Source organism: Glycine soja, chromosome 2, assembly GCF_004193775.1.
Source record: "Glycine soja cultivar W05 chromosome 2, ASM419377v2, whole genome shotgun sequence".
NCBI classification, from domain to species: domain Eukaryota; kingdom Viridiplantae; phylum Streptophyta; class Magnoliopsida; order Fabales; family Fabaceae; genus Glycine; species Glycine soja.
In genome coordinates, this window is record NC_041003.1 from 18,484,722 (window position 1) to 18,511,001 (window position 26,280).

The following is a 26,280-nucleotide window of genomic DNA, read 5'->3' on the forward strand; positions in this document are numbered from 1 at the left end:
AAAATGCTTGTGTATGGCTGGTTGTGAAAAGGATAGTACATATGGGGTTCTGGACATTTGGTAGCAGATCCCAACGGTCATAATGTAGACTTATGTACTAGAGACTTCCAGTAAAATTTTTGAGTCAATCCAACGGTTAACGAATTGGAACGAAGGAAATGTTACTGGGGTATTTGTATGTGAAAAGCTATGATTTTGAGTTGTGTTTTGGGCAGAGTTTTCTGCCTTTGCCCTATTTTGCTTGGTTTTGTTAGTCCATGATGATTGGATGTGGAATTACCTGGATGTTGTGGAAGCTTGGAAGGATTGATGGGGACTTGGCGTTGAGAGGAACGAGGATAAGGGCTACGTGGGAGTACGTGAGCTCAGTTGGAGGTGGGCAACAAGGGATGGTGGGTTTGTACGTGATTTGTGGATGTGGAGAACTCGTTTTGCACCATCGCCCGACCGCCACCTAGTTCCACATGTGATGGGTACCCCATAATCCTACAAGCTTGAAATGAGGAAGTGTAGAAGGGTGAAACTTCCTGCTTTTATTCGTTGACCACAGAGTGGTACCTAGAGATATGTCGCGGGGGTCAAGAGACCTTGGGGACGTCAGGTGGGGTGCTATTGCCCAAAACCAAGCTTGACCAATCCCGACCCAACCCGGGCATAGTCAGTCAGTGAGAACCTGTGATGTACCTAAGCAGGCGAGCTCCTAGCAGTCAACAGATAAATGGAACTAAGACCACAAAGCAAGGAGGCTTGTGTGGTGGCTGGCCAGCTGTGAACTTTGATTGATATATGGGATATGGCCTCTGGTAATCGATTACCAAGGGTGGGTAATCGATTACAAGGCTTAAAAATGAAGACAGGAGGCTAAGATGGTCTCTGATAATCGATTACCAAAGGAGTGTAATCGATTACCAGGCTTGAAAACGAGGTCAGGAAGCTAGGAGGGCTTCTGGTAATCGATTACCAAGGGGTGTAATCGATTACCAGGCTTAGAAATGAAGGCAGCATGTTGTGGAGGCCTCTGGTAATCGATTACCAGGCTGTGTAATCAATTACACAGAGGAATATGCCATTAGTAATCGATTACCAGTTATGTGTAATCGATTACACAGTGCATTTTTGCAGGTTTCATGTCCTGAAGCTGTGTAATTCGAGTTTGGCCTCTAGTAATCGATTACCAAGGCTGTGTAATCGATTACCAGAGATGAAAAGCCTAGAGATACCCCTTTTACTTGCATGTAGTGTTATGGGACGCATCGTGTTGCTACGTAGTTAGATGTCGCGTGAAAGAGTCTACCCCCTTTCTTTTCTTTCTTGTAGATCTTGATGGCGGCGCAGCTAATCCATGATCGAGTGGAGATGGAGTGCCTAGAGGGAGCTTGGGAGACCCTCGAAGGCAACACGAGGTGCCGATTTCGGGGCACGATTCGATTTACAGCTACTTCATTGGTGCATCCAGATGAACCCGTGCGCACGCTTCAGCGTACTGTGGAGTGGATACTACCCACGCCTACATCATATCGTCTAGTGGAGCCAGTCCAAGTGATTGAGGTAACGTCATCCGAGGAAGACCCTGAGGAGGATCCTGAGGAGCTACCTCCTGAGCCTGCTGTGGATGCTCTTGACTTTCTAGAGGGTGATGAGGACCCATTCCCTGAGGTGGATTCTCCCGAGGATGTCGTGTCGGCATCTGAGGAAGACTCTATGGAGGATAGTGGCCCTGGGGAGATGGCGATCAGTGGAGGCTCTTCATCATAGTAGATAGCTCATTGGATTAGTTTTATATACTTTTGAGGGTGGGTGTATCTAGGACTGACTGTTAGGTTTACTGTTTTGTTTTGTACGGGTAGACCTATTATATAGGAATTTGATGATTGTATACATGTGGCTGAAGCCACTACAGTGGACACCTTTGCTTTGGATGACACTATGTATTTTGCAAAACTCCCATATTTTGGACAGCTTTAAATGATGAATGCACTTATGTTTAATCTTGTTATTTGAAAAGAAAGCATTAGCAAACTTTATTTGCAAAAGAGTTTATCGACCGTATTTTATTTTATTATTTTCACGTGACAACCTAAAGTAATGGCTGGCATACCTTTCCTTTTGAAAAAGCAAAATATTTAGAGGTTATGAGTGATCAGAAAGAAATGACTCCGAATAGAGTTGTGAACTGGCCATTCAGGACTCTATAGTGATGATTTTCCTTTTGGACTTAATTATTGTGAAAAGAGAAAGAAATGAAAAAGAAAAAGAAAAAAAAAATTTACCATGGTTTTTGTTATTTAAATCATTACTATTAAACCAGTCATTATTTTGGGGACGCCACAATTTGTGGTATCAGAGCAAAAGTTGGATTCTAGTGAACCTGTTTATGGTCTTGCTGTGTGAATGTTGTATATCTCTGAAACTTGGGAGTAGGTTTCGGGGAGTGACGTTAAGTCACACATTGTGTATATTTCTACCTTCTTGTCTTAAGCATGAATGTGTGATCGATTCAGTAGAATTGTTGTGTGTATATGTATGTATAGAGAAAAGGATATTGTTGTAACTATCATAGCCTTTGTGGTACACTCTCTCAGTAGGATTTCTTGGATACTAATAGTTTCCCTACAGGATAGGTATGGCAGGACGTGGTGGGGATCAGAACCGTGATGTCCTCGACCGCATCACAGCTGTGCTGGAAACTCTGGTGCAGGAACGTGATGTGGAGCCGGCGGAGTATCGGGGACTCATGGCTTTCCGTAAGAACCACCTGCCAAAGTTCAGTGGGGACTATGATCCGGAAGGTGCTAGGTTGTGGTTGGCTGAGACGGAAAAGATTTTCGAGGCGATGGGTTGCCTCGAGGAGCATAAGGTCCCTTATGCAACATTTATGCTCCAAGGAGAGGCCGAGAATTGGTGGAAGTTCGTGAAGCCTTCATTTGCGGCACCTGGAGGCGTGATTCCTTGGAATGCCTTCAAGGAAAAATTTCTGGAAAATTACTTTCCACGAGATCTCAGGAAGCGGAAGGCGAGGAAATTTCTGGATTTGAAACAGGGAAGCATGTCTGTTGGGGAGTACACGACCAAGTTTAATGAGCTTCTACAGTATTGGCCTCAATACCAAGATGCTCGGAATGAGGAAGATTTATGTGCTCAGTTTGAGAATGGGCTTCGCTTAGAGATCCAACAGGCGGTTAGCTATATGCAGATCACGGATTTTAACCAGCTGGTGACAAAGTGCAGGATTTTTGAGGACAAGATGAAGGAGAGGCAAGCTAGAGGCGTTGGAGGACCGCAGAGAAACCATCCTTTTAGAGGAAACAATAATAAGAGAATGAAGCCGTACGCTAGCAACAAGGGGAAGCAACCCATGGCTGCCTCCAATATGAGCCAGTCAAGGGGGACTAGGGTACACTGTTTTCAGTGTGGGGGACCGCATCTTAAGAGGAATTGCCGACAGCTCCAGCAGACACAAGAGAACCGTTGTTATGTTTGTGGCAAGGCGAGCCATTATGCTCGAGAATGTAGGGTGACCGGGAGACCGACGGTAACCGCCAATTCCAACACCGTCAATCGTGGACCCGCTAATTCCACAAGGAGCGGTAATGTTAGCAACAACAACAACACTAGTGGTGGAAGACCAAAAGTACCCTCCCGGGTATTTGCTATGAGTGGTTCAGAAGCAGCTGCCTCCGACGATTTGATACGGGGTAAGTATTTGATTGCTGATAAACTACTAGATGTACTTTATGATTCGGGTGCCACGCATGCTTTCATATCTCATGCATGTGTGGAGAGGTTAGGGTTATGTGCGACGGAGTTACCATATGATATGGTGGTGTCTACTCCGACTAACGAGCCTATAACCACCTCTCGGGTGTGTTTGAAGTGTTCTATAATTGTTGAGGGTTGACCTTTTACGGCGGATTTGATTTGCCTACCTTTAGCTCATCTAGATGTGATCTTGGGGATGGATTGGTTGTCTGCTAACCATATCTTTCTAGACTGCAAGGAGAAGATGCTAGTATTTGGTGGAGATGTAGTTCCAAATGAACCATTGAAAGGGGATGCCACCAACGATGGAGCGGGGGATGTTCGAACTTACATGGTGTTGTTCTTTATGAATGTGGAAGAGGGCGCTGAAGTTAGTAGTATACCGGTGGTGTCAGAATTTCCAGAAGTTTTTCCTGACGACATTTGTGAATTACCACCTGAGAGAGAAGTGGAATTCATTATTGACTTGGTGCCTGGGGCGAATCCAGTGTCGATTGCACCTTATAGAATGTCTTCGGTAGAACTAGCAGAGGTGAAGACACAAGTGCAGGATCTTTTGAGCAAACAATTTGTTCACCCAAGTGCATCACCGTGGGGAGCGCCGGTCTTATTGGTTAAAAAGAAGGATGGAAGTATGAGAATGTGTGTAGACTACCGGCAGTTAAACAAGATCACTATCAAGAACAAATACCCTCTGCCAAGGATAGATGATTTGATTGACCAATTGAGGGGAGCGACGATATTTTCGAAGATCGATTTGCGATCGGGGTATCATCAAATCCGAGTTAAAAAGGAAGATATCTCAAAGACTGCGTTTTGGACTCGGTATGGGCACTACGAGTATTTAGTCATGCCATTTGGAGTGACTAATGCTCCGGCTATTTTCATGGACTATATGAACCGTATATTCCATTATTACCTAGATCAGTTCGTGGTTGTGTTCATTGATGATATCCTAGTGTATTCAAGGGATAAGGAGGAGCATGAGAAGCACTTGAGGATTGTGTTGCATATCCTGAGAGATAGGAAACTGTTCGCCAAATTGTCGAAATGTGAATTTTGGTTGGAGAAAGTGCAGTTCTTGGGGCACGTGATTTCTAAAGACGGAGTTGCGGTGGATCCGAACAAGGTGGAGTCGGTTATGGAGTGGCAACAACCGACAACTCCAACGGAAGTTCGGAGCTTCTTGGGGTTAGCTGGCTATTATAGAAAATTCATTGAGGGATTTTCTAAATTGGCATTGCCCCTAACTAAGTTGACTCGTAAGAATGAGAAGTTTGTTTGGAATGAGAAGTGTGATCAAAGTTTCCAAGAGTTGAAGAGGCGGTTGACAACAGCTCCAGTGTTAATTTTGCCCGACCCTAAGAGACCATTTGAAGTGTATTGCGATGCGAGCGGGCAAGGTTTGGGGTGTGTGTTGATGCAAGAGGGAAGAGTAGTGGCTTATGCTTCACATCAATTACGTCCTCATGAAGTTAACTATCCGACCCATGACTTGGAACTAGCAGCAGTGGTCTTTGCTTTAAAGATTTGGATGCATTACTTATACGGTACTCGTTTTGAAGTTTTCAGTGATCACAAGAGTCTCAAATACTTGTTCGATCAGAAGGAACTCAATATGAGGCAACGAAGATGGATGGAGTTCCTCAAGGACTATGATTTTGGTCTTTCCTACCATCCAGGAAAGGCTAATGTAGTAGCCGACGCATTAAGCCGGAAGTTCTTACATGTTGCGACTATGATGAGTTTGGAGCAGAGATTAATAGAAGAGTTCCGAGATCTGAATCTAGCAATCGAGATGCGACCTAAGAGCTTATTTGTGGGAGTGTTGCAGATCACCAATGAATTCGTAGATCACATACGCGAGGCTCAAGAGGATGACCCGTTTTTGCAAGGCAAGGTGTTAGATGTAATGGGAGATAAGGATGTGGAGTTTAAGAAGGACACAACCGGGTTAATTAGATTCAAGGGGAGGATATGTGTACCATCTTTAGATGATTTGAAAGTTAAGATCTTGGAAGAAATGCATAAAAGTCGTCTTAGTTTCCATCCAGGAATGACTAAGATGTACCAAGATTTGAAGAGAAGTTTTTGGTGGCATGGCATGAAGAAAGATGTAGCTGAATATGTAGCGAGGTGTTTGACATGTCAAAAGGCTAAGGCTGAGCATCAGCGACCATCAGGAGAATTGAAGCTACTAGAAATTCCGGAATGGAAATGGGAGAGCATATCCATGGATTTTGTATCTAGTTTACCTAAGACTAGTTGGGGACATGATGCTGTATGGGTCATAGTAGATCGACTTACCAAATCTGCTCATTTTATTCCAGTGAATATAAAGTATAGGATGGAGAAGCTAGTGGAGTTGTATATTAAGGAAGTAGTAAAGTTGCATGGAATTCCTTCCAGTATTGTATCCAAAAGGGATCCGAGGTTTACTTTGCGATTTTGGACAAGTCTACATGAAGCATTGGGGACAAAGCTGAAGCTTAGTTCAGCTTATCATCCTCAAACAGATGGTCAGACTGAACGAACCATTCAGACTCTAGAAGATCTACTTCAGGCGTGTATTATAGAGCAACAAGGTAGCTGGATGGATTGTTTGCCATTGATTGAGTTTACTTACAACAATAGCTACCAAGCCAGTATTGGTATGGCTCCTTTTGAAGCTCTATATGGACGAAAGTGCAAAACTCCTATTTGTTGGTATGATGATGGAGAAGCAGTACTTCTTGGACCTGAAATGCTACAACAGATTAACGAACAAGTGAAATTGATTCGAGAGAAGATAAAAGCATCTCAGGATAGGCAGAAGAGCTATTATGATAGAAGGAGGAAGCCACTAGATTTTCAGGAAGGAGAACATGTGTTTTTGAAGGTTTCTCCTGTAACCGGGGTCGGAAGAGCTCTCAAATCTAGGAAGTTGATGCCCAAGTATCTAGGTCCGTATCAGATTTTGAAGAAGGTTGGGCCTGTAGCTTATCATATCGCCTTACCTCCGAGTTTATCGAATTTGCATCCTGTGTTTCATGTTTCTCAACTGAGACGGTACAACCCGGATTCATCACATGTACTTGCAGTGGACGAGGTACAGGTGAAGGATAACCTCACCTATAAAGCACAACCTCAGAAGATCACTGATCGAAGAATGAAGTCACTAAGAGGAAAGGAGATCGCGTTAGTGAAGGTGCAGTGGGGAACCGATGAGGGTGATTCTACATGGGAATTAGAGGATAGGATGAGAGAATTGTACCCAAGTTTGTTCATAGAGTAGTTAATTTCGGGGACGAAATTCCTAAAAGGGTGGGAGTATATATATATATATATATATATATATATAAGTATTATTCAGTGTATGTATATATGTATATTCCTGGTAGAAGTAGGTATTTTGGGGGGAAAGATACGCGGGTTAGGCTAATTAACGAAGAGAAATCCATAACTGGATGGTTATGGGTTAACTCTCAATTAATTAGTCTAAAAATCATTGTTTTACGTGCAACTTAAAATTTAACAAAACCAACCTCTGAACCACGCTCGGGGTTTCATTCTGAGCGTTTTGATATATATATTGCCTACTTTCGAAAATTGGCCCCGACAGACGCAGAGGAACGCGAGGAACGGGAACCAGAGAAATGGCACGCAAACTGAGGCAGGATTTTGGCATTTCAAAAGGTTAGATTTTTCTCTTCATGTGGCTGAGCATGAGTCACATCAAGAGAAAAGTGGGCCTTTTGCTCCACTCAAATGGAGACATGTGGCATAACTTAAAATAAAATAATAGAAAAGAGAAAAAGCCTTTTTAAACCAAAAAGCAACTCTCTCTCTCCTCACTCAGCCCCAACATTTCAGAAGCTCTCTCCTTCTCTCTCACGTAGCTTTCTTCTCCCCTCTCATCCTCCATTGAAGCTCCAACAAAGCTCCAACCTTTGGTGCCCATTTCTGCTCCAAATCGCGAAAGGAAGGCATTTTCGGAGTCGTGCAACGCATCTGTACGTGTGGGACCTCGAAATTTCAGGTTTGGGTAGACTTCTTTCTCACTTGATTTTCGTGGGTATTGGGTTTTGGGAGATATGATGGGTAGTTTTACTAGGTTTCTGCTTCATGATAGTTATTTGTGAAGAAATTTGTTGAAAGCATGTTGAACTTGTCATGTTTGGATGAGTTAAGCTTACCCATTCAGTTTTAGGGTTTTTATGATGATGCTTGTGATGTTTATGTGCTGAAATTGCTGATGGAAAACTGTTAGAGATGAAGGGTAGAGTTAACCTAGGGTTAGAAAGTGAGGATATGGTGTTATGAGTGGAAAAATAGTGAGTTTTTGAGAGTTGGAAGGCCAAATCTGGATTTAGTGGTATTTGGAGGTTAAAGTGAGTTAATCCTAGCTTGAAATGTCATTTAGGACTTATGAGAAAGTTTGGGCTGTGCTAGAGAGAAAGACAAATGACCAAAGTGAACAAAGAGCCATTTCTAGGGTAAAATTGGGTGTTGAGGAGTCAAATTTTGATTCGGTAGAATTTTAGGTGTAAATCCAGTTTGAGCACGTTTAAATTGATGTTATAGACTTGTGTGAGGTGAGAGTTTGCTCCAAATTTACTTCATTCTCAATTTCACTTCTCAAACCTTGAAAATCCATTAAATTGAGGGGTTTTGGATACCTAGATTTTGTGTTGCTTTGGTCTGAAGCTTGTCCTTTGTTTAGACATGATTGGTACATGATTTGGGACTTGTAGGATTCAATTTGGGCAAAATTGGATGAGGGAAATAGTGGTTTTCGAAATCTGCACTTTATGCAGAATTTTGTTGTTGAAATGTGCAGCAGAATTTTGTATAAGTGCAGAAAAATGCTTGTGTATGGCTGGTTGTGAAAAGGATAGTACATATGGGGTTCTGGACATTTGCTAGCAGATCCCAACGGTCATAATGTAGACTTATGTACTAGAGACTTCCAGTAAAATTTTCGAGTCGATCCAATGGTTAACGAATTGGAACGAAGGAAATGTTACTGGGGTATTTGTATGTGAAAAGCTGTGATTGAGTTGTGTTTTGGGCAGAGTTTTCTGCTTTTGCCCTGTTTTGCTTGGTTTTGTTAGTCCATGATGATTGGATGTAGAATTACCTGGATGTTGTGGAAGCTTGGGAGGATTGATGGGGACTCGGCGTTGAGAGGAACGAGGATAAGGGCTACGTGGGAGTACGTGAGCTCAGTTGGAGGTGGGCAACAGGGGATGGTGGGTTTGTACGTGATTTGCGGATGTGGAGAACTCGTTTTGCACCATCGCCCGACCGCCACCTAGTACCACATGTGATGGGTACCCCATAATCCTACAAGCTTGAAATGAGGAAGTGTAGAAGGGTGAAACTTCCTGCTTTTATTCGTTGACCACAGAGTGGTACCTGGAGATATGTCGCGGGGGTCAGGAGACCTTGGGGACGTCAGGTGGGGTGCTATTGTCCAAAACCCAGCTTGACCAATCCCGACCCAACCCGGGCATAGTCAGTCAATGAGAACCTGTGATGTACCTAAGCAGGCAAGCTCCTGGCAGTCAACAGAAAAAAGGAACTAAGACCACAAAGCAAGGAGGCTTGTGTGGTGGCTGGCCAGCTGTGAACTTTGATTGATATATGGGATATGGCCTCTGGTAATCGATTACAAGGCTTAAAAATGAAGACAGGAGGCTAAGATGGTCTCTGGTAATCGATTACCAAAGGAGTGTAATCGATTACCAGGCTTGAAAACGAGGTCAGGAAGCTAGGAGGGCTTCTGGTAATCGATTACCAAGGGGTGTAATCGATTACCAGGCTTAAAAATGAAGGCAGCATGTTGTGGAGGCCTCTGGTAATCGATTACCAGGCTGTGTAATCAATTACACAGAGGAACATGCCACTGGTAATCGATTACCAGTTATGTGTAATCGATTACACAGTGCATTTTTGCAGGTTTCATGTCCTGAAGCTGTGTAATTCGAGTTTGGCCTCTAGTAATCGATTACCAAGGCTGTGTAATCGATTACCAGAGATGAAAAGCCTAGAGATACCCCTTTTACTTGCATGTAGTGTTATGGGACGCATTGTGTTGCTATGTAGTTAGATATCGTGTGAAAGAGTCTACCCCCTTTCTTTTCTTTCTTGTAGATCGTGATGGCGGCGCAGCTAATCCATGATCGAGTGGAGATGGAGTGCCTAGAGGGAGCTTGGGAGACCCTCGAAGGCTACATGAGGTGCCGATTTCGGGGCACGATTCGATTTACAGCTACTTCATTGGTGCATCCAGATGAACCCGCGCGCACGCTTCAACATACTGTGGAGTGGATACTACCCACGCCTACACCATACCGTCTAGTGGAGCCAGTCCAAGTGATTGAGGTAACGTCATCCGAGGAAGACCTTGAGGAGCTACCTCCTGAGCCTGCTGTAGATGCTCTTGACTTTCTAGAGGGTGATGAGGACCCACTCCCTGAGGTGGATTCTCCCGAGGACGTCGTGTCGGCATCTGAGGCACACTCTACGGAGGATAGTGGCCCTGGAGAGATGGCGATCAGTGGAGGCTCTTCATCATAGTAGACAGCTCATTGGATTAGTTTTATATACTTTTGAGGGTGGGTGTATCTAGGACTGACTGTTAGGTTTACTCTTTTGTTTTGTACGGGTAGACCTATTGTATAGGAATTTGATGATTGTATACATGTGGCTGAAGCCACTACAGTGGACACCTTTGCTCTAGATGACACTATGTATTTTGCAAAACTCCCATATTTTGGACAGCTTTAAATGATGAATGCACTTATGTTTAATCTTGTTATTTGAAAAAAAAGCATTAGCAAACTTTATTTGCAAGAGTTTATCGACCGTATTTTATTTTATTATTTTCACGTGACGACCTAAAGTAATGGCTGGCATACCTTTCCTTTTGAAAAAGCAAAATATTTAGAGGTTATGAGTGATCAGAAAGAAATGACTCCGAATAGAGTTGTGAACTGGCCATTCAGGACTCTATAGTGATGATTTTCCTTCTAGACTTAATTATTGTGAAAAGAGAAAGAAATGAAAAAGAAAAAGAAAAAAAAATTTACCATGGTTTTTGTTATTTAAATCATTACTATTAAACCAGTCATTATTTTGGGGACGCCACAACGACGACTGCCAAGTGGTGTTCGAAAGGATTAAGCGGTGCCTCATGAATCCTCTTGTGCTTGTGCCACCGGTGCCCGAAAGACCCTTTATCCTGTATATGACTATGTTGGATGAGTCAATGGGGTGTGTGTTGGGGTAGCATGACGAATCTGGAAAAAGGGAATGGGTCATCTATTACTTAAGCAAGAAGTTCACGACATGTGAAATGAATTACACTTTGCTCGAAAGGACATGTTGTGCCCTGGTGTAGGTGGCTCACCGTCTAAGGCAGTACATGCTGAACTACACCACTTGGTTGGTGTCCAAAATGGACCCAGTCAAGTACATCTTTGAAAAATCCGCTCTCACTGGACGTATCGCTAGGTGGAAGGTTTTACTGTCAAAATTTGACATTGTTTATGTCAATCAAAAGGCGATAAAGTTGAGTGCCTTGGCAGATTACCTGGCTCAACAGCCCATCCACGACTACCAGCCTATGCATCCAGAATTCCCTAATGAGGACATCATGACCTTGTTCGAGGAAGTAGAGGATGAAGATAGGGACAAATGGATTGTGTGGTTTGATGGCACGTCTAACGCACTAAGCCTGGAGTTGGGACGGTTTTGGTTTCCCCCGACGAGCAATATATACCTTTCACAGCTAGGTTGGGTTTTGACTACACAAACAACATAGCTAAGTACGAGGCGTGCGCCCTTGGGATCCAAGCGGCAATTGACTTCAAGGTCAAGTTGCTCAAGGTATATGGCGACTCAACCTTGGTAATTCACTAGTTGAGAGGAGAATAAGAGATCAGGGATCATAAGTTGGTACCTTACTAGGCCTACATCAGGAAATTGATAGAATTCTTCGATGACATATCCTTTCACCACATTCCTAGAGAGGAGAATTAGATGGTCGATGCCCTTGCCACTCTAGTGTCCATGTTCCAACTCATCCCACACGGGGATTTGTCGTACATCGAATTTAGATGTCGTGGCAAACTTGGACATTGTTGCTTGATAGAAGAAGAGTAGGATGGTAAATCTTGGTACTTCGATATCAAACAATACATTGAAGACAAGGAATACCCACAGGAGGCCTCCGACAACGACAAGAGAACATTGCGAAGGTTAACGACTGGCTTCTTCCTGAGCGAAAATATCCTATACAAGAGGAACCATGATATGGTGTTGCTTCAATGTGTGGATGCCAGAGAGGCTGAGCAAATGCTGGTAGACGTGCATGAGGGATCCTTTGGAACACATGCCAACGAACACGCCATGGCCCAGAAGTTTCTGAGAGCAGGGTATTACTGGCTCACTATGGAGAATGATTGTTGCATCCATGTGAGAAAATGCCACAAGTGCCAGGCCTTTGCCGATAATGTCAATGCTCCACCCATACCTTTGAACGTCTTGGCAACACCTTGGTCGTTCTCTATGTGGGGGTATAGACGTGATCGTAGCTATTGAGCCCAAAGCTTCGAATGGACATCGCTTCATCTTAGTTTTCATTGACTACTTCACCAAATGGGTCAAAACAGCTTCGTACGCTAGTGTGACTAAGAGTGTGGTGGTTAGGTTCACCAAAAAGAGATAATTTGCCGATATGGGTTGCCCAGGAAGATTATCACTGATAATGCCACCAATCTGAACAACAAGATGATGAAAGAAATGTGTGAGGATTTCAAGATCCAACACCACAATTCTATACCTTACAAGCCCAAGATGAATGGGGCAGTTGAGGCTGCTGATAAGAATATCAAGAAAATAGTTCAGAAGATGACCATGTCATATAAGGATTGGCACGAGATGCTCCCCTTTGCACTTCATGGTTATTAAACTTGGGTGCGCAAATCGACTGGGGCAACCCGTTTCTCTTTGGTGTACGAGATGAAGGCTATGCTCCTGTTTGAGGTAGAGGTTCCTTCTTTGAGAATTCTACCCGAATCGGGGTTGGAAGAATCGGAATGGGCCCAAACTCGCTTTGATCAGTTGAATCTTATAGAAGGTAAGAGGTTAGCCGCCATGAGTCATGGACGATTGTATCAAAGCCGAGTGAAGAATGCTTTTGACAAGAAGGTGCGCCCTCGCAAGTTCAGCGAGGGAGATCTTGTCTTAAAGAAAGTATCACAAGCTCAAAAGGACCACAAGGGGAAGTGGGCTCCGAATTATGAAGGACCTTTTGTTGTGAAGAAGGCTTTTTCAGGAGGAGCATTGTTGCTTGCAAGCATGGATGATGAAGAATTTCCTTCACCTGTGAACTTCGATATTGTCAAACGATATTATCCACAACGCCTAGGGCAGCTAGAGGGTTCAACACATGATTGTTCCCCATGGACTCATTGGGATCTCCAAGTCTTAAAATCTTTTGTAAACCATGATCGCAACATTAATAAATATGGATTAACGATTTGCATCTTAACCTCCTGTGTTATGTCTTTTACTTCTTAAGAACATACACTCTCGATCTTGCCCACTGAATTCGGAGCCATTTGGCTCGATTAATGGGGTGCCGTAAGCGTTTAAGTAAAATTGAACACGATAACACTTGTTTAATTGTTACCCTTAACGTTCAATCATAAACATGTATGCATTCGCATCATGTCATTTGGGATCCTGCGAATTGGAGGACGAATGAAGAGTCATTTTGAGTGATGGTCAATACCACACCAATTTGAGATAAAGGTGAGTGAAAGGTAATGCAGGCATCTTGTAGTATTGTTTCACATTTTGTGGCATGATACCACTTTTTTTGTCTAAGCTTAGGGGCAAGTATGAACAGGTGCTAGGCCCAGGATCTACTGATCATCATCCTGCGTCTGGCTAAAGACGTTAAAGAAGTGCTCCTAAGGGGTAGCCTAGTATCTCTAATTTTGCTCTTTAAAATTCCTGCTTTTTACTTGTTTGTTTTCTTGAATTATATCTGGAATTCACCTAAGTTTATATGCAACTATAGGATTTTATAAAATATATACATAACAAGGAATAATACAATTTTTGCAAAAAAAAATAAATTAATTAGCTCGCCTGGGTGAGCGTGTCTGATGAGAGTTTTGAAAAGGGAAGGGGGTGAAGCCATTTTCACCCTATTTCTTCCCCAAAACTCAAAAGCCACCAAAAGCTTATGGGAGCCTCATTTCCAGCAGCCCTAAGCAAGCCATTGCACACTTTTGCTTTCGTTTTTTTCATTTTCGTTCATCTCCTACAAGTAAGTACCATCTCCCTTTGAATTTTGGCTTTCCATTATGGTATTTTGATGTTCTAGTTATCATGTTCTTTGTAAATTTCGTGAGACAATTTGTGTGTGAATCCATGCTTTGATTGTTTGATTGGGGGCTACAAGGGATGGCCCTAGGCCTACCTTGGATTCTATTACGAATTGGCATATCATATTATCCCCATTCCTAATTTTTACGTGTTTGAACATGCATCCACCAACCATTCGATGAAATGCCTCAATGACCATTTCATGTGTTATTGTGAAATTTGAATTGTGAAATGAGTTTGTGCATGTACAACCATCATTGGGAAAGTGTGAACAACTTGGGTTGTTAGATTGAAATGCCAAGAGCATGAGTTAGGCATAGAAATCTAAACTTTGTCTTGGATGCAAAATGTATGAATTACATAAATGTGTGAGAATGATTGTTTGGATTTAGACTAATGTTTGAACTTGCTACACTATGATAGGCACCTTGCATCTAGGTAGCTAAAATGCTTTTATATATATATATATATATATATATATATATATATATATATATATATATATATATATATATATCATAAAATAACATATGCACCGATGATGATTGTTTTCTAATTGCACAGTGACACTTGCATTTGGTGAAAAGAAATATGCACCATTCAAATTTGTTTGGCTTTTGTTGTGTTTAAGATGAATGAAATGATGGTTGGCGTTTTATGCAAACTAACTTTATGAACGTGTCCTTGCAGGAAATGGCTTTAAAGAAGCTTCTATCTAAGAGGGCAAGGAAAGATGCTGCTGGAGAAGGATCCAGTGCGACCCCACAAGTAGGTATGGAGTTTGATGGACATCGGTTCCGAAGCGAGGAACACCAATGCCATTTTGAAGTAATCAAGGGTTGGTTTTTCCTCAAGGAGAGACGGGTCCAGTTGAGGGAAGGGGAATATGCTGAATTCCAGGAGGTAGTGGACTCAACTTGCGGGGCCCATGGCTAAATATGATCCAGAAATAGTCATGGAGTTCTATGCCAATGCATGGCTCACAGAGGAAGGTGTCAGGGATAAGCGCTCCTGGGTGCGGGGTCAATGGATCCCCTTTGATGAAGATGCCATCAATAAGTTCTTGGGGCATCCGCTGGTCTTGGAAGAGGGGCAACACTGCGAATTCAGTCAGAGGAGGAGCCAGGCCTTGGGGTTTGATGAGGAGGCGATTAGTTGGCAGTTGTGTGTTCCGGGGCAAGACTTTACCCGAAGCGTGACAGGGAGACGGGTGCAGATCATGCGCACTAGCATGACCACCCTGACACAGATTTTGATGACATTGCTACTCAACAACATCCTCCCCAGCGATCATAATTCCAACTTGCCCCTGCGGATGTGCCAGCTGGTCTATGCCATCTTTACCCAGGTGAATGTTCACGTGGCTCAGTTGATCTTAGATGCCATTTATCAATTTGCAGGGATCACGCCCCAGACACCCAGTGGACCAGGAGAAGTCCAACAGAGCACTGGGGTTTCCAGCCTTGATCACGAACCTCTACCAGTTCCCGATTACTCCCACAAAGCTTATCCAGCCTCCCATTAACAGGGCCTTCATAGAAAAATATTGCATGCCAAGGCAGGCACAATAGTAGCAAGAGGAGGACCAGCAGCAGCCAGCCGTAGATGCACCATCGCTACCTCTACGGCAGCCACCATCTCTAGAGTCCATCTCTGCTCACCTGTGGAGGATGGAGCTCTTGATGCACGCATATATGCAGCATGTGACCGACCAGCAAGCGGTTAATCATAGGGGTCAAGTGCAGCTGAATGAGAGCTTCTACCAATACACCCTGCATCAGCAGAGCCAAGATCCAAGCCCTTTCCCATGGCCTACCCCCGAGCAGTTTGGGGCCACAGTTGCATGGCATGGAGAGAGGCCTAGTTTTCAGGCAGGGGCAGGACCCGCAGGATCCCCGAAGATGAAGATGGAGCTCAAGAAGATGATGACATGGCTGATGTGATGGACTTCTTCCTTTGAGGAGGCAGAGTCGCTTGGCCGGGATTGCCTAGAAACTGTGAACTCGTCTTTATTTTGTTTTTATCGCTTTTGGTATTTGTTTGTTATCTCATTATGATAGAACTGGACTTTAATTTATCACTTTCAGTTTTTGTTTGTTATCTCATTGTGATGAAACTTTATCGCTTCCAACGTGTTGTTGTACTATTGCGTTGTGATGGTTTGTCTGAAGCAAGAAAACTAAGCTAAAAAAATAGGGTCTTGTGTATGGTTTCTTTTCGTTCATACACCCTTTGTTCCTTTGATAAGTATAATCTCAGGTAACAACTTTGCCTAGGTTACAAACTTTTTCCAAAAGAAAAACAAAAAAAACATGTTTTTTGAAAAAAAGAAATGATCGCCAGTTTTCTTTAGAAAATTCACAGGTCAAAACACAAAAGGTTTTTGAAAGAAAAGAAATGTGCACCTAGAGGGTGAACGCAATGAAAGATTTTCCCGAATGCCAAAATAAATTCGAATGTTTGTATGACTTGATAAAAAGAGCAATCGTTGAAACACTGGTTTGATCTGAATGGGGAAACAAATCCTAAGCCTTAGTGTTTGCATTGCCACAAAGCCTTATGTTTGAGTGTCCATATGGATGTGTGCTATGATTAATTTTGCATGAATTTCTTATTATCATAATATGCATTTCATGGAAGTGATTTGGACATTCCCTTATTTTTGAGCCATTTGCTAAACATATATCCTGACATACATCATGTCCCTCCATTTGCAAGCCTTTTGAGCCAAACGCCGACTTTTTGGCCATAACCTTGACCTAGGATGGAAATTTCCAACCTTACCCTAGGAAGAGGGAACAGGAGAATCTTCCAAGTGAAGCTTCTCTTACCTTGGGTTAGAGATGTTCGTCAAAAGAAAAGAAAAAAGACAAAAAGAAGACAGAGAAAGAAAAAACAAATCAATCAATCAAAGATTGAAGAAAGGTAAAGGAAAATAGAAAAGAAAAAAGGAGGGGGGGGGGGGTTCTTTGAACCAGACAATGTCTGAAAAATGTGCATAATTGTTGAAAGAGAAAAATATAGGAGAAGAGCAATAATAACTTGGTTAAAACCTGGGGGGTGTGTAAAGTGATCACCTGCTTTAGTTACAAACCAAATCTTTGTGTCCGCTCTTTTTCCGCGCCGAATCAAAGAGAAAAGGAAACAGGAAGGGGAAAGGCTTGAACAACCAAATCCAAATTTCCTACCTAAATCCAGCCTCGTAAAGTCCTATTGATCCATGATGATTGCACATATTATCTTTGATTTGATAGGAAATGAATTGCAAAGTCAATCTACGACATATCTGTGGTTTGGAATTAAGATGAAACACTTGCCTATGTGAGATGTTATACACCTTGAGCGGTTTTCCTCTATTCGGTTGGACCTAGTGTTTTTCTAATGTTTGTTTAGAAACAAAATGCTAATGTCTTAAAACTCATTTTGGGTTATGAGAAATTCTATTTGTATGCTTTCATTTCCCTTTAGTCACATTGTTTTTCTTCAAAAATATATGTTGTTCTGATCGGTTTGGGGGTTTCTTTCTTTGCTAAGCGTGTTCACGTTTTAGTGAAAGATTTCAAAGACTATCAGAGTCTTTTGTCATGCAGAGACTATCAATGTCATATGCCCTTTACTTTTCAAAGACTATCAGAGTCTTTTGTCTTGCAGAGACTATCAATGTCATCTGCCTTTTACTTTTCAAAGACTACCAGAGTCTTTTGTCTTGCAAAGACTATCAACGTCATCTGCCCTTTACTTTTCAATGACTATCAGAGTCTTTTATCTTGCAGAGACTATCAATGTCATATGCCCTTCACTTTTCAAGACGATCACAACCTTCTTTTTGATTTAAAGACTTCAATGTATTTTGTCAAGACTATCACAGTCTTCTTTACGTTTCAAGGACTTCAATGTCTTTTGTCAAGACTATCACATTCTTCTTTACATTCCAAGAGTCTTTTGTCAAGACTATGATAGTCTTCTTTACTTTTCCAAGACTATCAAAGTCTGTTGTCTTGTAGAGACTATCAATGTCTTCTGCTCTTCACATTTTCAAAGACTACCAGAGTCTTTTGTTTCGAAGACTATCAGAGTCTTTTGTTGAGACTCCAATGTCTCCTTTGCATTTCAAGACTTTAAGGTCTTTTGTTTGATGTACTTGATACCTCTTACATTGTTTCTTTTGACAGGTTTCACTGCTTGGTTTTCTGCTAGTAGACGATCGGATGGCAAGATCGCTAGGATGAAATTAATGTCCTTATATTTACTTACCTTTTCATTTTCAATAAAAAGATAAGTAAAGAAGGGCAATTGTCAGACCTTAATTTCATTCGGGGACGATCACTTACTGATGTTTTGATTCTTGCTAGCTGAATTGAGCTGCTTGACACCAGTTGCCACACAATCCGAAAGGATTTTTGACATTTCAGAAAAGAATACGGAAAATACCTAAAAGGGAGGGGAAAAGGTTCATTTAGGAGTTTTTTTTTACCCCTAGCTCACCCAGACCAGCCTCTAGCTTGCCTGGGGCCCCAAAAGACTTAGGGGTGAAGTAACCAGCTCACCTGGGCGAGCAAGGTTACTTCAGGTTGAAGCAATAGCTCGCCTAGGCGAGCTACTGATCAACCAAGTCCCCTCATTTCCTATAAATAGGCGTGAGGGGGCTGAAGGAAGGGGTTGAACCTTCATATATTGAAAACATTTATTGAAATTAAGGAGAAGAAGGAGAAAGAAGAATAAAAATGAGGCTAAGGCGCTTTCGAATCACAGTCGTGACCGATTCCTACATCGTTCTTCATTCAACAACCGGTCAGTATTTATTTTAAGGTTTTGAATTCACTCTATGCACCCTTAGGGGTCCTCTTTGTTGCTTTGCACATCTTCATCTCATTCTTATACCATTACTGATCTCATTTCTTTATGTAAAGCGAATTTTGACTGATCGTTTGTACCGTAATCCCATTTTATCATTGTAAAATCAAGTTTCAACCGATCATTTGTGTCGTAATATCATTTTATCATTGTAAAATAAAGTTTCAAGCGATCGTTTACTTCATAAGTCGTCTTTTAATGAGATTGAAAGTAAATAAGTGAAATCGAAGTTAAAATCAACATGTAACCGAGCTTTTATCCATGAAAGTCGCTTGAATCCGTTCAAGGTCCAATGCCTTAACGGTCTCTTTTACTTTTATTGGATAAAATGAACCTTTCAAAAGTTTAAAATCACCTCTACGCATAACTTTCTTGAGGATACATAGGAGCAAGGGCAATGCTCTGGTCGACCCCGAAAAGTAAAAAACATAAGAAAGGAAAAATAAATAAATATTGAAGTCATGATTTTGCACACTTGATTAAAGGTTGTCGTCCCTTGTGACGGACGCGTGGGGTGCTAATACCTTCCCCGCACATAAACAACTCTCGAACCCTTATTCTCAAAATTCGCAGACCCCTCTTTGGTTTTTCTAACATTTTTCTTGAATAAATGTTGGTGGCAACTCACACACATTTTCCTTTCTTGGAAGATGCACCCTTGAGTTTCGCCTCGCCCTCCTACCGAAGGGTAGGTTGCGACAATCATGAACATGCAGTCCTAATGATAACATTTCAAGTCCCAAAATCTGCCAAGACTCTTCCTTTCCCAAGAAACCAGTATGGAAGCAACTACTACCTTCAAGTTTCAAGAAACAAAATGTTACTATTCAAAAGAAACATTTCACAATGTTACCATTTAAATAAAATATTAGATGGTGTGCAACACGAGTGTTTATTTTAGTTGTAAAATAGTGCTATAAATATGGGGTCTCATGTAGAGACTAACATGTTAGATTTCAATTTGAGTTATTCTTTTAAAAGTGTGCTTTCTCTAGGAGTGTTCTCTTGTGAGTGTAAATTGAGTTATTTTCTTTCCTCTTGTATAAACCTTGTTGCTACATTAAAATGGTATTCAATTGAAGTTTCAATCAAGTCTTTTGTTGTTCCAGATTTCTTATGCTATCTTCCTTGTAAGTATCCTTCTTGCAATAGTTTATTTCTTGCTTTCATTCATACTTTAGTTTAATTTTTGGCTTAATCTTTATAGTTGAGCTGAGCTTGTTTTATAGACACTTTTTAGTAAACAACTACCAGTTCTATTTCTAGTGTACGATTAGTGGGAGAAATGGATAGATAAAAAACTGCATTTGTAGTCCCTTTTGGATATTATGAATGGAATGTAATGTCCCAAGGCTTAAAGAATGCGTCAATTGAATTTCAAAATATTATGAATGATATTTTCTACCAATATATGGTATTTTTGGTAGAATATTTAGACGATCAATAGGGTGAGCTGAGGCAAAAAAGAGAGATTGGAATTTTTCCTCCATGTCATGTTGATTTGAGATTGAGATTAAAATAGTGTGTTGTGTTTGGAAAATGGTTCCCAACCAATGTAGTTGAGTGTTGGAAATGGAGGTGTTGACCTCTACACTTGTTTGCAAACAAGTAACATGGGGATTATATTTATTTTAATAGTGTTGGATGTTTACTAGGTCGAGAATATATACCAAGCCCATGCGAAAAAATGAACGCGTAAAATATATAAGAAACCAAAGGTTGGACATTGGACATCACTTTACTACTACTCATTTTGATCCTTGCAAAAACTTGTCACTAAATGTAGCAAAATAGGAGTTAATGTTCCTTGTAATGTAATGAACATGCATATCATTGATTTATAATTATAAACTAGTAAATAGCCCGTGCATACATACGAGTCGCGTCAAGATGGAAGATGCATGGGTTGTGTAGGACTAATTGTGAGGCATGTGATTGCATTATTATTTAAATAAGAGAATTTATTTAATCAAATAAATTTTTTGAAATAAAAAATAATATAAAGATAATTGTAGTTACTAATTTAAGCAAATGAAATTGTAAATTTAAGTATTACTAATAAATATATAGTAAATTTTGATATTAGAGTTGAATAGAAAGTACGTATGAAACTTATAAGCATTCTATTATTTGTGGATTTCATGGTCGATTAAAGCATTGGTTATTTTTTAAAAAATGTTTATGAAATTGGTATATATTTTAGTTTATTTTCAGTCTGGAATTATATAGTGAATAGTAAAAAATAATTATTTAATAAATTTGTATAATTTATGAGTGACTATATAATTTACTAATAAGTTCCTATATGGTGGAATGGTAAAACACTATGAAAAAAAGAAGTGTAATATTATAGTAAATAAGAAATATTGAGTTTCCTAGTTTAGTTTTCTTTTATAAAGATGAACAATTAGTAAATATTTGACAGTTATCTTTGTGAAGAGAGCATTGTAACTCGAAAAACCTTTTTTCAAGTGTGTCTCTCTTTGATTAATTTCCCAGGCCTATGATTGTATGTGGCTTTTCCACACCGTGCTTTCTTATCTCACTCCCCCCCAAGCCTATTCCTTTTTCTCACACTGTGCATTTTTATCTCAAGTGTGTCCCAACCCTATATTCTCATCGTCGTTGCAACTATGTCTTTGCCTGTTTCGAGCAACTACGTATCTATGTTGGTGCTTCACTCCAAAAGCTTGGTATGATCTGAATAGCCACAACTACTTATCTATGTCTTGCACTAGCATGTCATATTGCTCCTTATCCCTCATTTATACATGTTTTAACATGCGCACACCAATTGTTTGATGAAATGTCACAATGACTATTCTATGTGATTTTGAAACTTGAGTAGGTAATGATCTTTACACATGTTCATCCATTATTTTAGGTGCATGATCAACTTAGGTTGTTAAAATTAAATGCCAAGGGTGAACTAAGCTTTAATTTTTGGACCTTTAGATGCAATTTCATAAGTCATGTGAATGCTTAAAGTTGTTTGAATTGAATTGGCCTATTTGTTTGGTTAAACTACCAAGGTGGGTGCATTGCGCATGAATTGTTGTAGAATATCTAATTCTTTCTTTCAAAATAATACACATGGAGTGGTGATCTTTATTAGTTGTATGTATGGTAACACCTACAATTAATAAAGACCACACAAAAATTGGTTGACTTCTTGGTTGCTATACTTGGGATAACTAAAATAGTATTGTTATGTATTTCATGCAAAATATTTTTTATGCTAAATTTTAGTTGAATGTGCCTTTGTAGGTATGGCTTCGAAGAAGCTTTCTACTAAAAGGGCCAGGAAGGCTACCGTAGGGGAGAGATCCAATGCGGCCCCGCAAGCGGAGATTGAGTTTGACGGACACCATTTCTGAAGCAAGGAGCATCAGTGCCACTTCGAAGTGATTAAGGATTGGTCTTTCCTTAAAGAAAGACGGGTCCAAATAAGAGAAGGAGAGTACACAAAATTCCAGGCGGAAGTTGCCAGGAGGCAGTGGACCCAGCTGATAGAGCCCATGGCTAAGTATGACCCCGAGATAGTCATGGAGTTCTATGCAAATGCCTGGCCTACTGAAGAAGGAGTCATGGATAAGCACTCCTAGGTGCGGGGCCCAGGATCCCATATGATGAAGATGTTATCAACCAATTCCTGGGGAATCCGTTCGTCGTAGAGGAGGGGCAACATGATGAACACACCGAAAGAAGAAGCCAGGTCTCAGGTTTTGATGAAGAGGCCATAGGCCATCTACTGTGCTCCCCAAGATAGGATTTTGCATGGAGCGTGATAGGGAGGCAGGTGTGGATCATGCGCACTAGCATGACCACTTTGACCTAGATTTGGATGATGCTTCTGCTCAACAACATCCTTCCCAGTGACCATAATTCTGATCTCCTGTTTCCTAAATGCTAGTTGGGCTACCAGCAACATCTTTCCAGCATTGATCACAGGCCTCTACCAGTTCTATAGGGTACCGGTTATGCCCACAAAGCTCATCCAGCCTCCCATTAACAGTCTTTCATTGAGAAGTATTGCATGCCAAGGCAGGCACAACAGTCGGGGTAGGACCAGCAACAGCAGCCGACTGCAGATGCGCCACCACCACCTCCATCTTTTGGTTAGTCATGTTCATCATAAAAACAAAGAAAGAAAAAAATCAATAAAGCAAAAATAGAAAAGAAAAACAAGTTCTTTGGAACAAACAATGTCTGAACCATGTACAGAGTTGTTGTAAAGAGTAAAAAGGAAGGGGAACAATAGTAACTTGGTTAAGACATGAGGGGAGAAGAAATGATCGCCCGTTTAAGTTACTAACCAAATCAAGAATGTAATTGATTACATTGTTCTTGAATGTCTTCCAAAATTGGGAAAGAACATTTTAATCGATTATATTGTCAATTTAATTAACAACAAACACTTATAACTATTTTCTCTATATATACCCACCTTATGTTCTCACTTTCAAATGAACTTTTACAACTCACAAACCCCAGTTTTCATTTCTTATGCAAAGTTTCTCAGAAGGTTGTGTGATTAGAGAGTTGTAAACACATTTGAAATCAAGAGAGGTCTAATCAATCAAGTCTTTTGTTCTTGCATTTGAATGTAAAGGTTATATCTCTACATGCGCAAGAGTTTTACTGTATGCTAGAATATGTGTTTCTAGTTTGAATCTAAGAGTAGGTTTCTTTGAGGCTTAGATTGACTAAGGAAATTTCATTTTCTAGGTAGAATTTGAAATTGGTTGTGATTGCTTGTAAAATTCACATTGCATAGTAAAAATCTAATTCGGGTTGAATTAGATAACTAGATTAACTTTTCCAGAAATAAAGAATGAACTAGTATAAATCTTGTTACATATCTTCTCTTTAACTCTCATCTCTATTTATTGCATTCTTTATCAATAGCTAAGTTTCAAAGATATTTCAAATTGATGCGCTTTATTTAAAGGATACTATGTTTGGGTGATTGATTTAATATTGTTTTAAAAAGAAAGTTGTGATACGATTTTTTGGGCAACAAAAGTTTTAAAACTTTGTTTTTGATGATTTGATTTTACACCAATTCACCTCCCTCTTTGTTTGGTTAGTCCCATTATCTTTTTTCAACTATAAATGGTGTTAAGAATACTGGTAAAATGAAGAGTGGTAGGTTAGAATACTTATTTTATAATCAAGTTTTTGATTAGTGAAACTCTTTTACTAGTGAGTAAAGAACAACTGGATGTAGCTCAGGTTGAGCAAACCAATATAAATCAAGTGTTTATACTTCTCTCCATATAAGTTAATTGTGTATTCTTATTACAATTTCAATCACCATTTTATGCCAAAATTTTATTTGAAAAACTGTTTTAAAAACCTATTATCTATCACTGGACGACCATACTGTTCTTCACTAATATCTATTTTATCCTCAGTGGACGACTAGTGTTTAACACAATATTATCTATATTATACTTTATATCACGAAAGTTTACATCTTTGATATGCACACTACTCAACCCCCCCCCCCCCTCTTAGTACGTTTCTTGCAGTTTCAATAAGAACATCATTGAGATGAAATTTACTTTGTAAATTAAAAGAATATAATGCTAATAACATGATTAAATATTCATAGGATGAGATAACATTTCTTGTACATTAATCTTAATGTACTTAGTGTTGAAACAAGTCTCATGTATATATGTTTAGAAACCAATCAACAAAAGGTAAATGTCTTTGAAACCCATTTCTCAAAACAACTAAGATCCAAATGACTAGGTTCATGAAGTACCTAGCACAATCAGATTAATATGCAAGAGACATTATCTCATCCTCATGCTCAATATTGTCAAAGGGTCCATATGGTTGCTAGATAGGTTTAGGGTCATGCGCATTCTTGCACTTAAGCCACCTTCCTCCTTGACGATATATAAGTCTTCCAAGACTCGATGCAGGAAAATGGTTTTACAAATCGCGAATACCGTAGACCTCAACTTGGTAGGTATCTAGTATTTGATTTATGCATAATGAGACTATGACATATATTCACCGCCTCCAAATGTTCCAAAGCCTTCATGCTCACTAGATGCGCAACACCTTCAAGTACCTAAGGCACCTTTCTCATTGGCAAAGTATAAGCTTTCCCAAACTTGAGGGAGGCAAGTGGTTTCATAAATTGTGAATATGTACACAACTTGGGACCCAAGTCTGATTTATCCATAATGAGATTGTGACGTGTATTCAATGCTTCCAAAGGTTCCAAGATACTAACCATTTTGCTCAAAGTCCTCTTGCTCATTATATGTTTCATACCTTCAAGTTTTGGGATTTGGAATTAACATAATATTCTTCTAATTTGCATGTAAATTTCATTTCAGTGATGTTCTTACAATATTTCACAATTCTAGAAAAATTTTAATCAAGGAGGATCATGTAGGCGATGGTAATGGACTCAGGGCCACACAATGACTTCATAGCCATATTCATTGTAGGTGGTGGCTAAATAATTAACCATTCATTGGTAGAACAAGACCATTGATATGACAAGAGAAAACATACTTTGTAATACCAAAGAACTTATAGTAAACATATATAGACTTGTGAAAGTGGTTGATGTATAATTTTAAAAATTCTTAGAAGTTTAATACCAAGCAGAGTGCCTTTTCACTGTCCACATTTAGAACTTCAAGAACCGAGTCATTTTTGTACTTGAATGGTTGTAATCCCAAGGATAATGTTTATTGGATATGTTGAAACAGTAAGAGCTCAGTCTAGATAGATCAAGCTTATGCCAAAGTGATGGGTCACAACAAGCACAATTTCAAGATTTGCAAACAAGGGAGGCAACAAGGTCCGCAACATTGAGCGACATAAAGATTCTTACTGGAATCTCATTGAACAGAAAATAATTCTAGTCATTTTTTAATGCTAAATTACAATTGTCCATTGCCTAATGCTTCCTACATGATTTATTAAGACAATATATTAAATTTTTCACATGATCATTTGAACTTTCTCATGAAATGGCAAATGGAAATCAAATGTTGAAGAATAACCAACAATCTATAATCAAGATATCATATGCAATATCTCCCTCCTATGAGGTAAATATATAGAAATTCCTTCTAAAAGCTAGAGTTTTAATGATGACAAACTATCAAGAAGAAAATCTCAAGTTATCTGAACTTAGTTGCTAATGGCCGCTTTGAGTGTGTTTAAATAAGATCAAACTAATTTTAGAAGCATAATAGGCCTACAAATGAGGTTTTCCAAACATATCTTTTGCACAATCAGAAGCATAAC

The 26,280-nt window shown here is 40.2% G+C and overlaps 1 protein-coding gene across 2 annotated transcripts in view; it reads left to right on the forward strand.

Annotated features, from left to right (window-relative positions):
- The window catches only part of LOC114391212, a 36,972-nt gene extending 20,606 nt beyond the window's left edge, over positions 1–16,366 (forward strand). For both annotated transcript variants that reach the window (XM_028352254.1, XM_028352263.1), the window contains exon 3: positions 14,833–16,366. In XM_028352254.1, the coding sequence (XP_028208055.1) occupies positions 15,071–15,667 (597 nt within the window). In that variant the 5' untranslated portion in view covers positions 14,833–15,070 and the 3' untranslated portion in view covers positions 15,668–16,366. The remainder of the gene's footprint in view (positions 1–14,832) is intronic.
- The last annotated feature ends 9,914 nt before the right edge of the window (positions 16,367–26,280 follow it).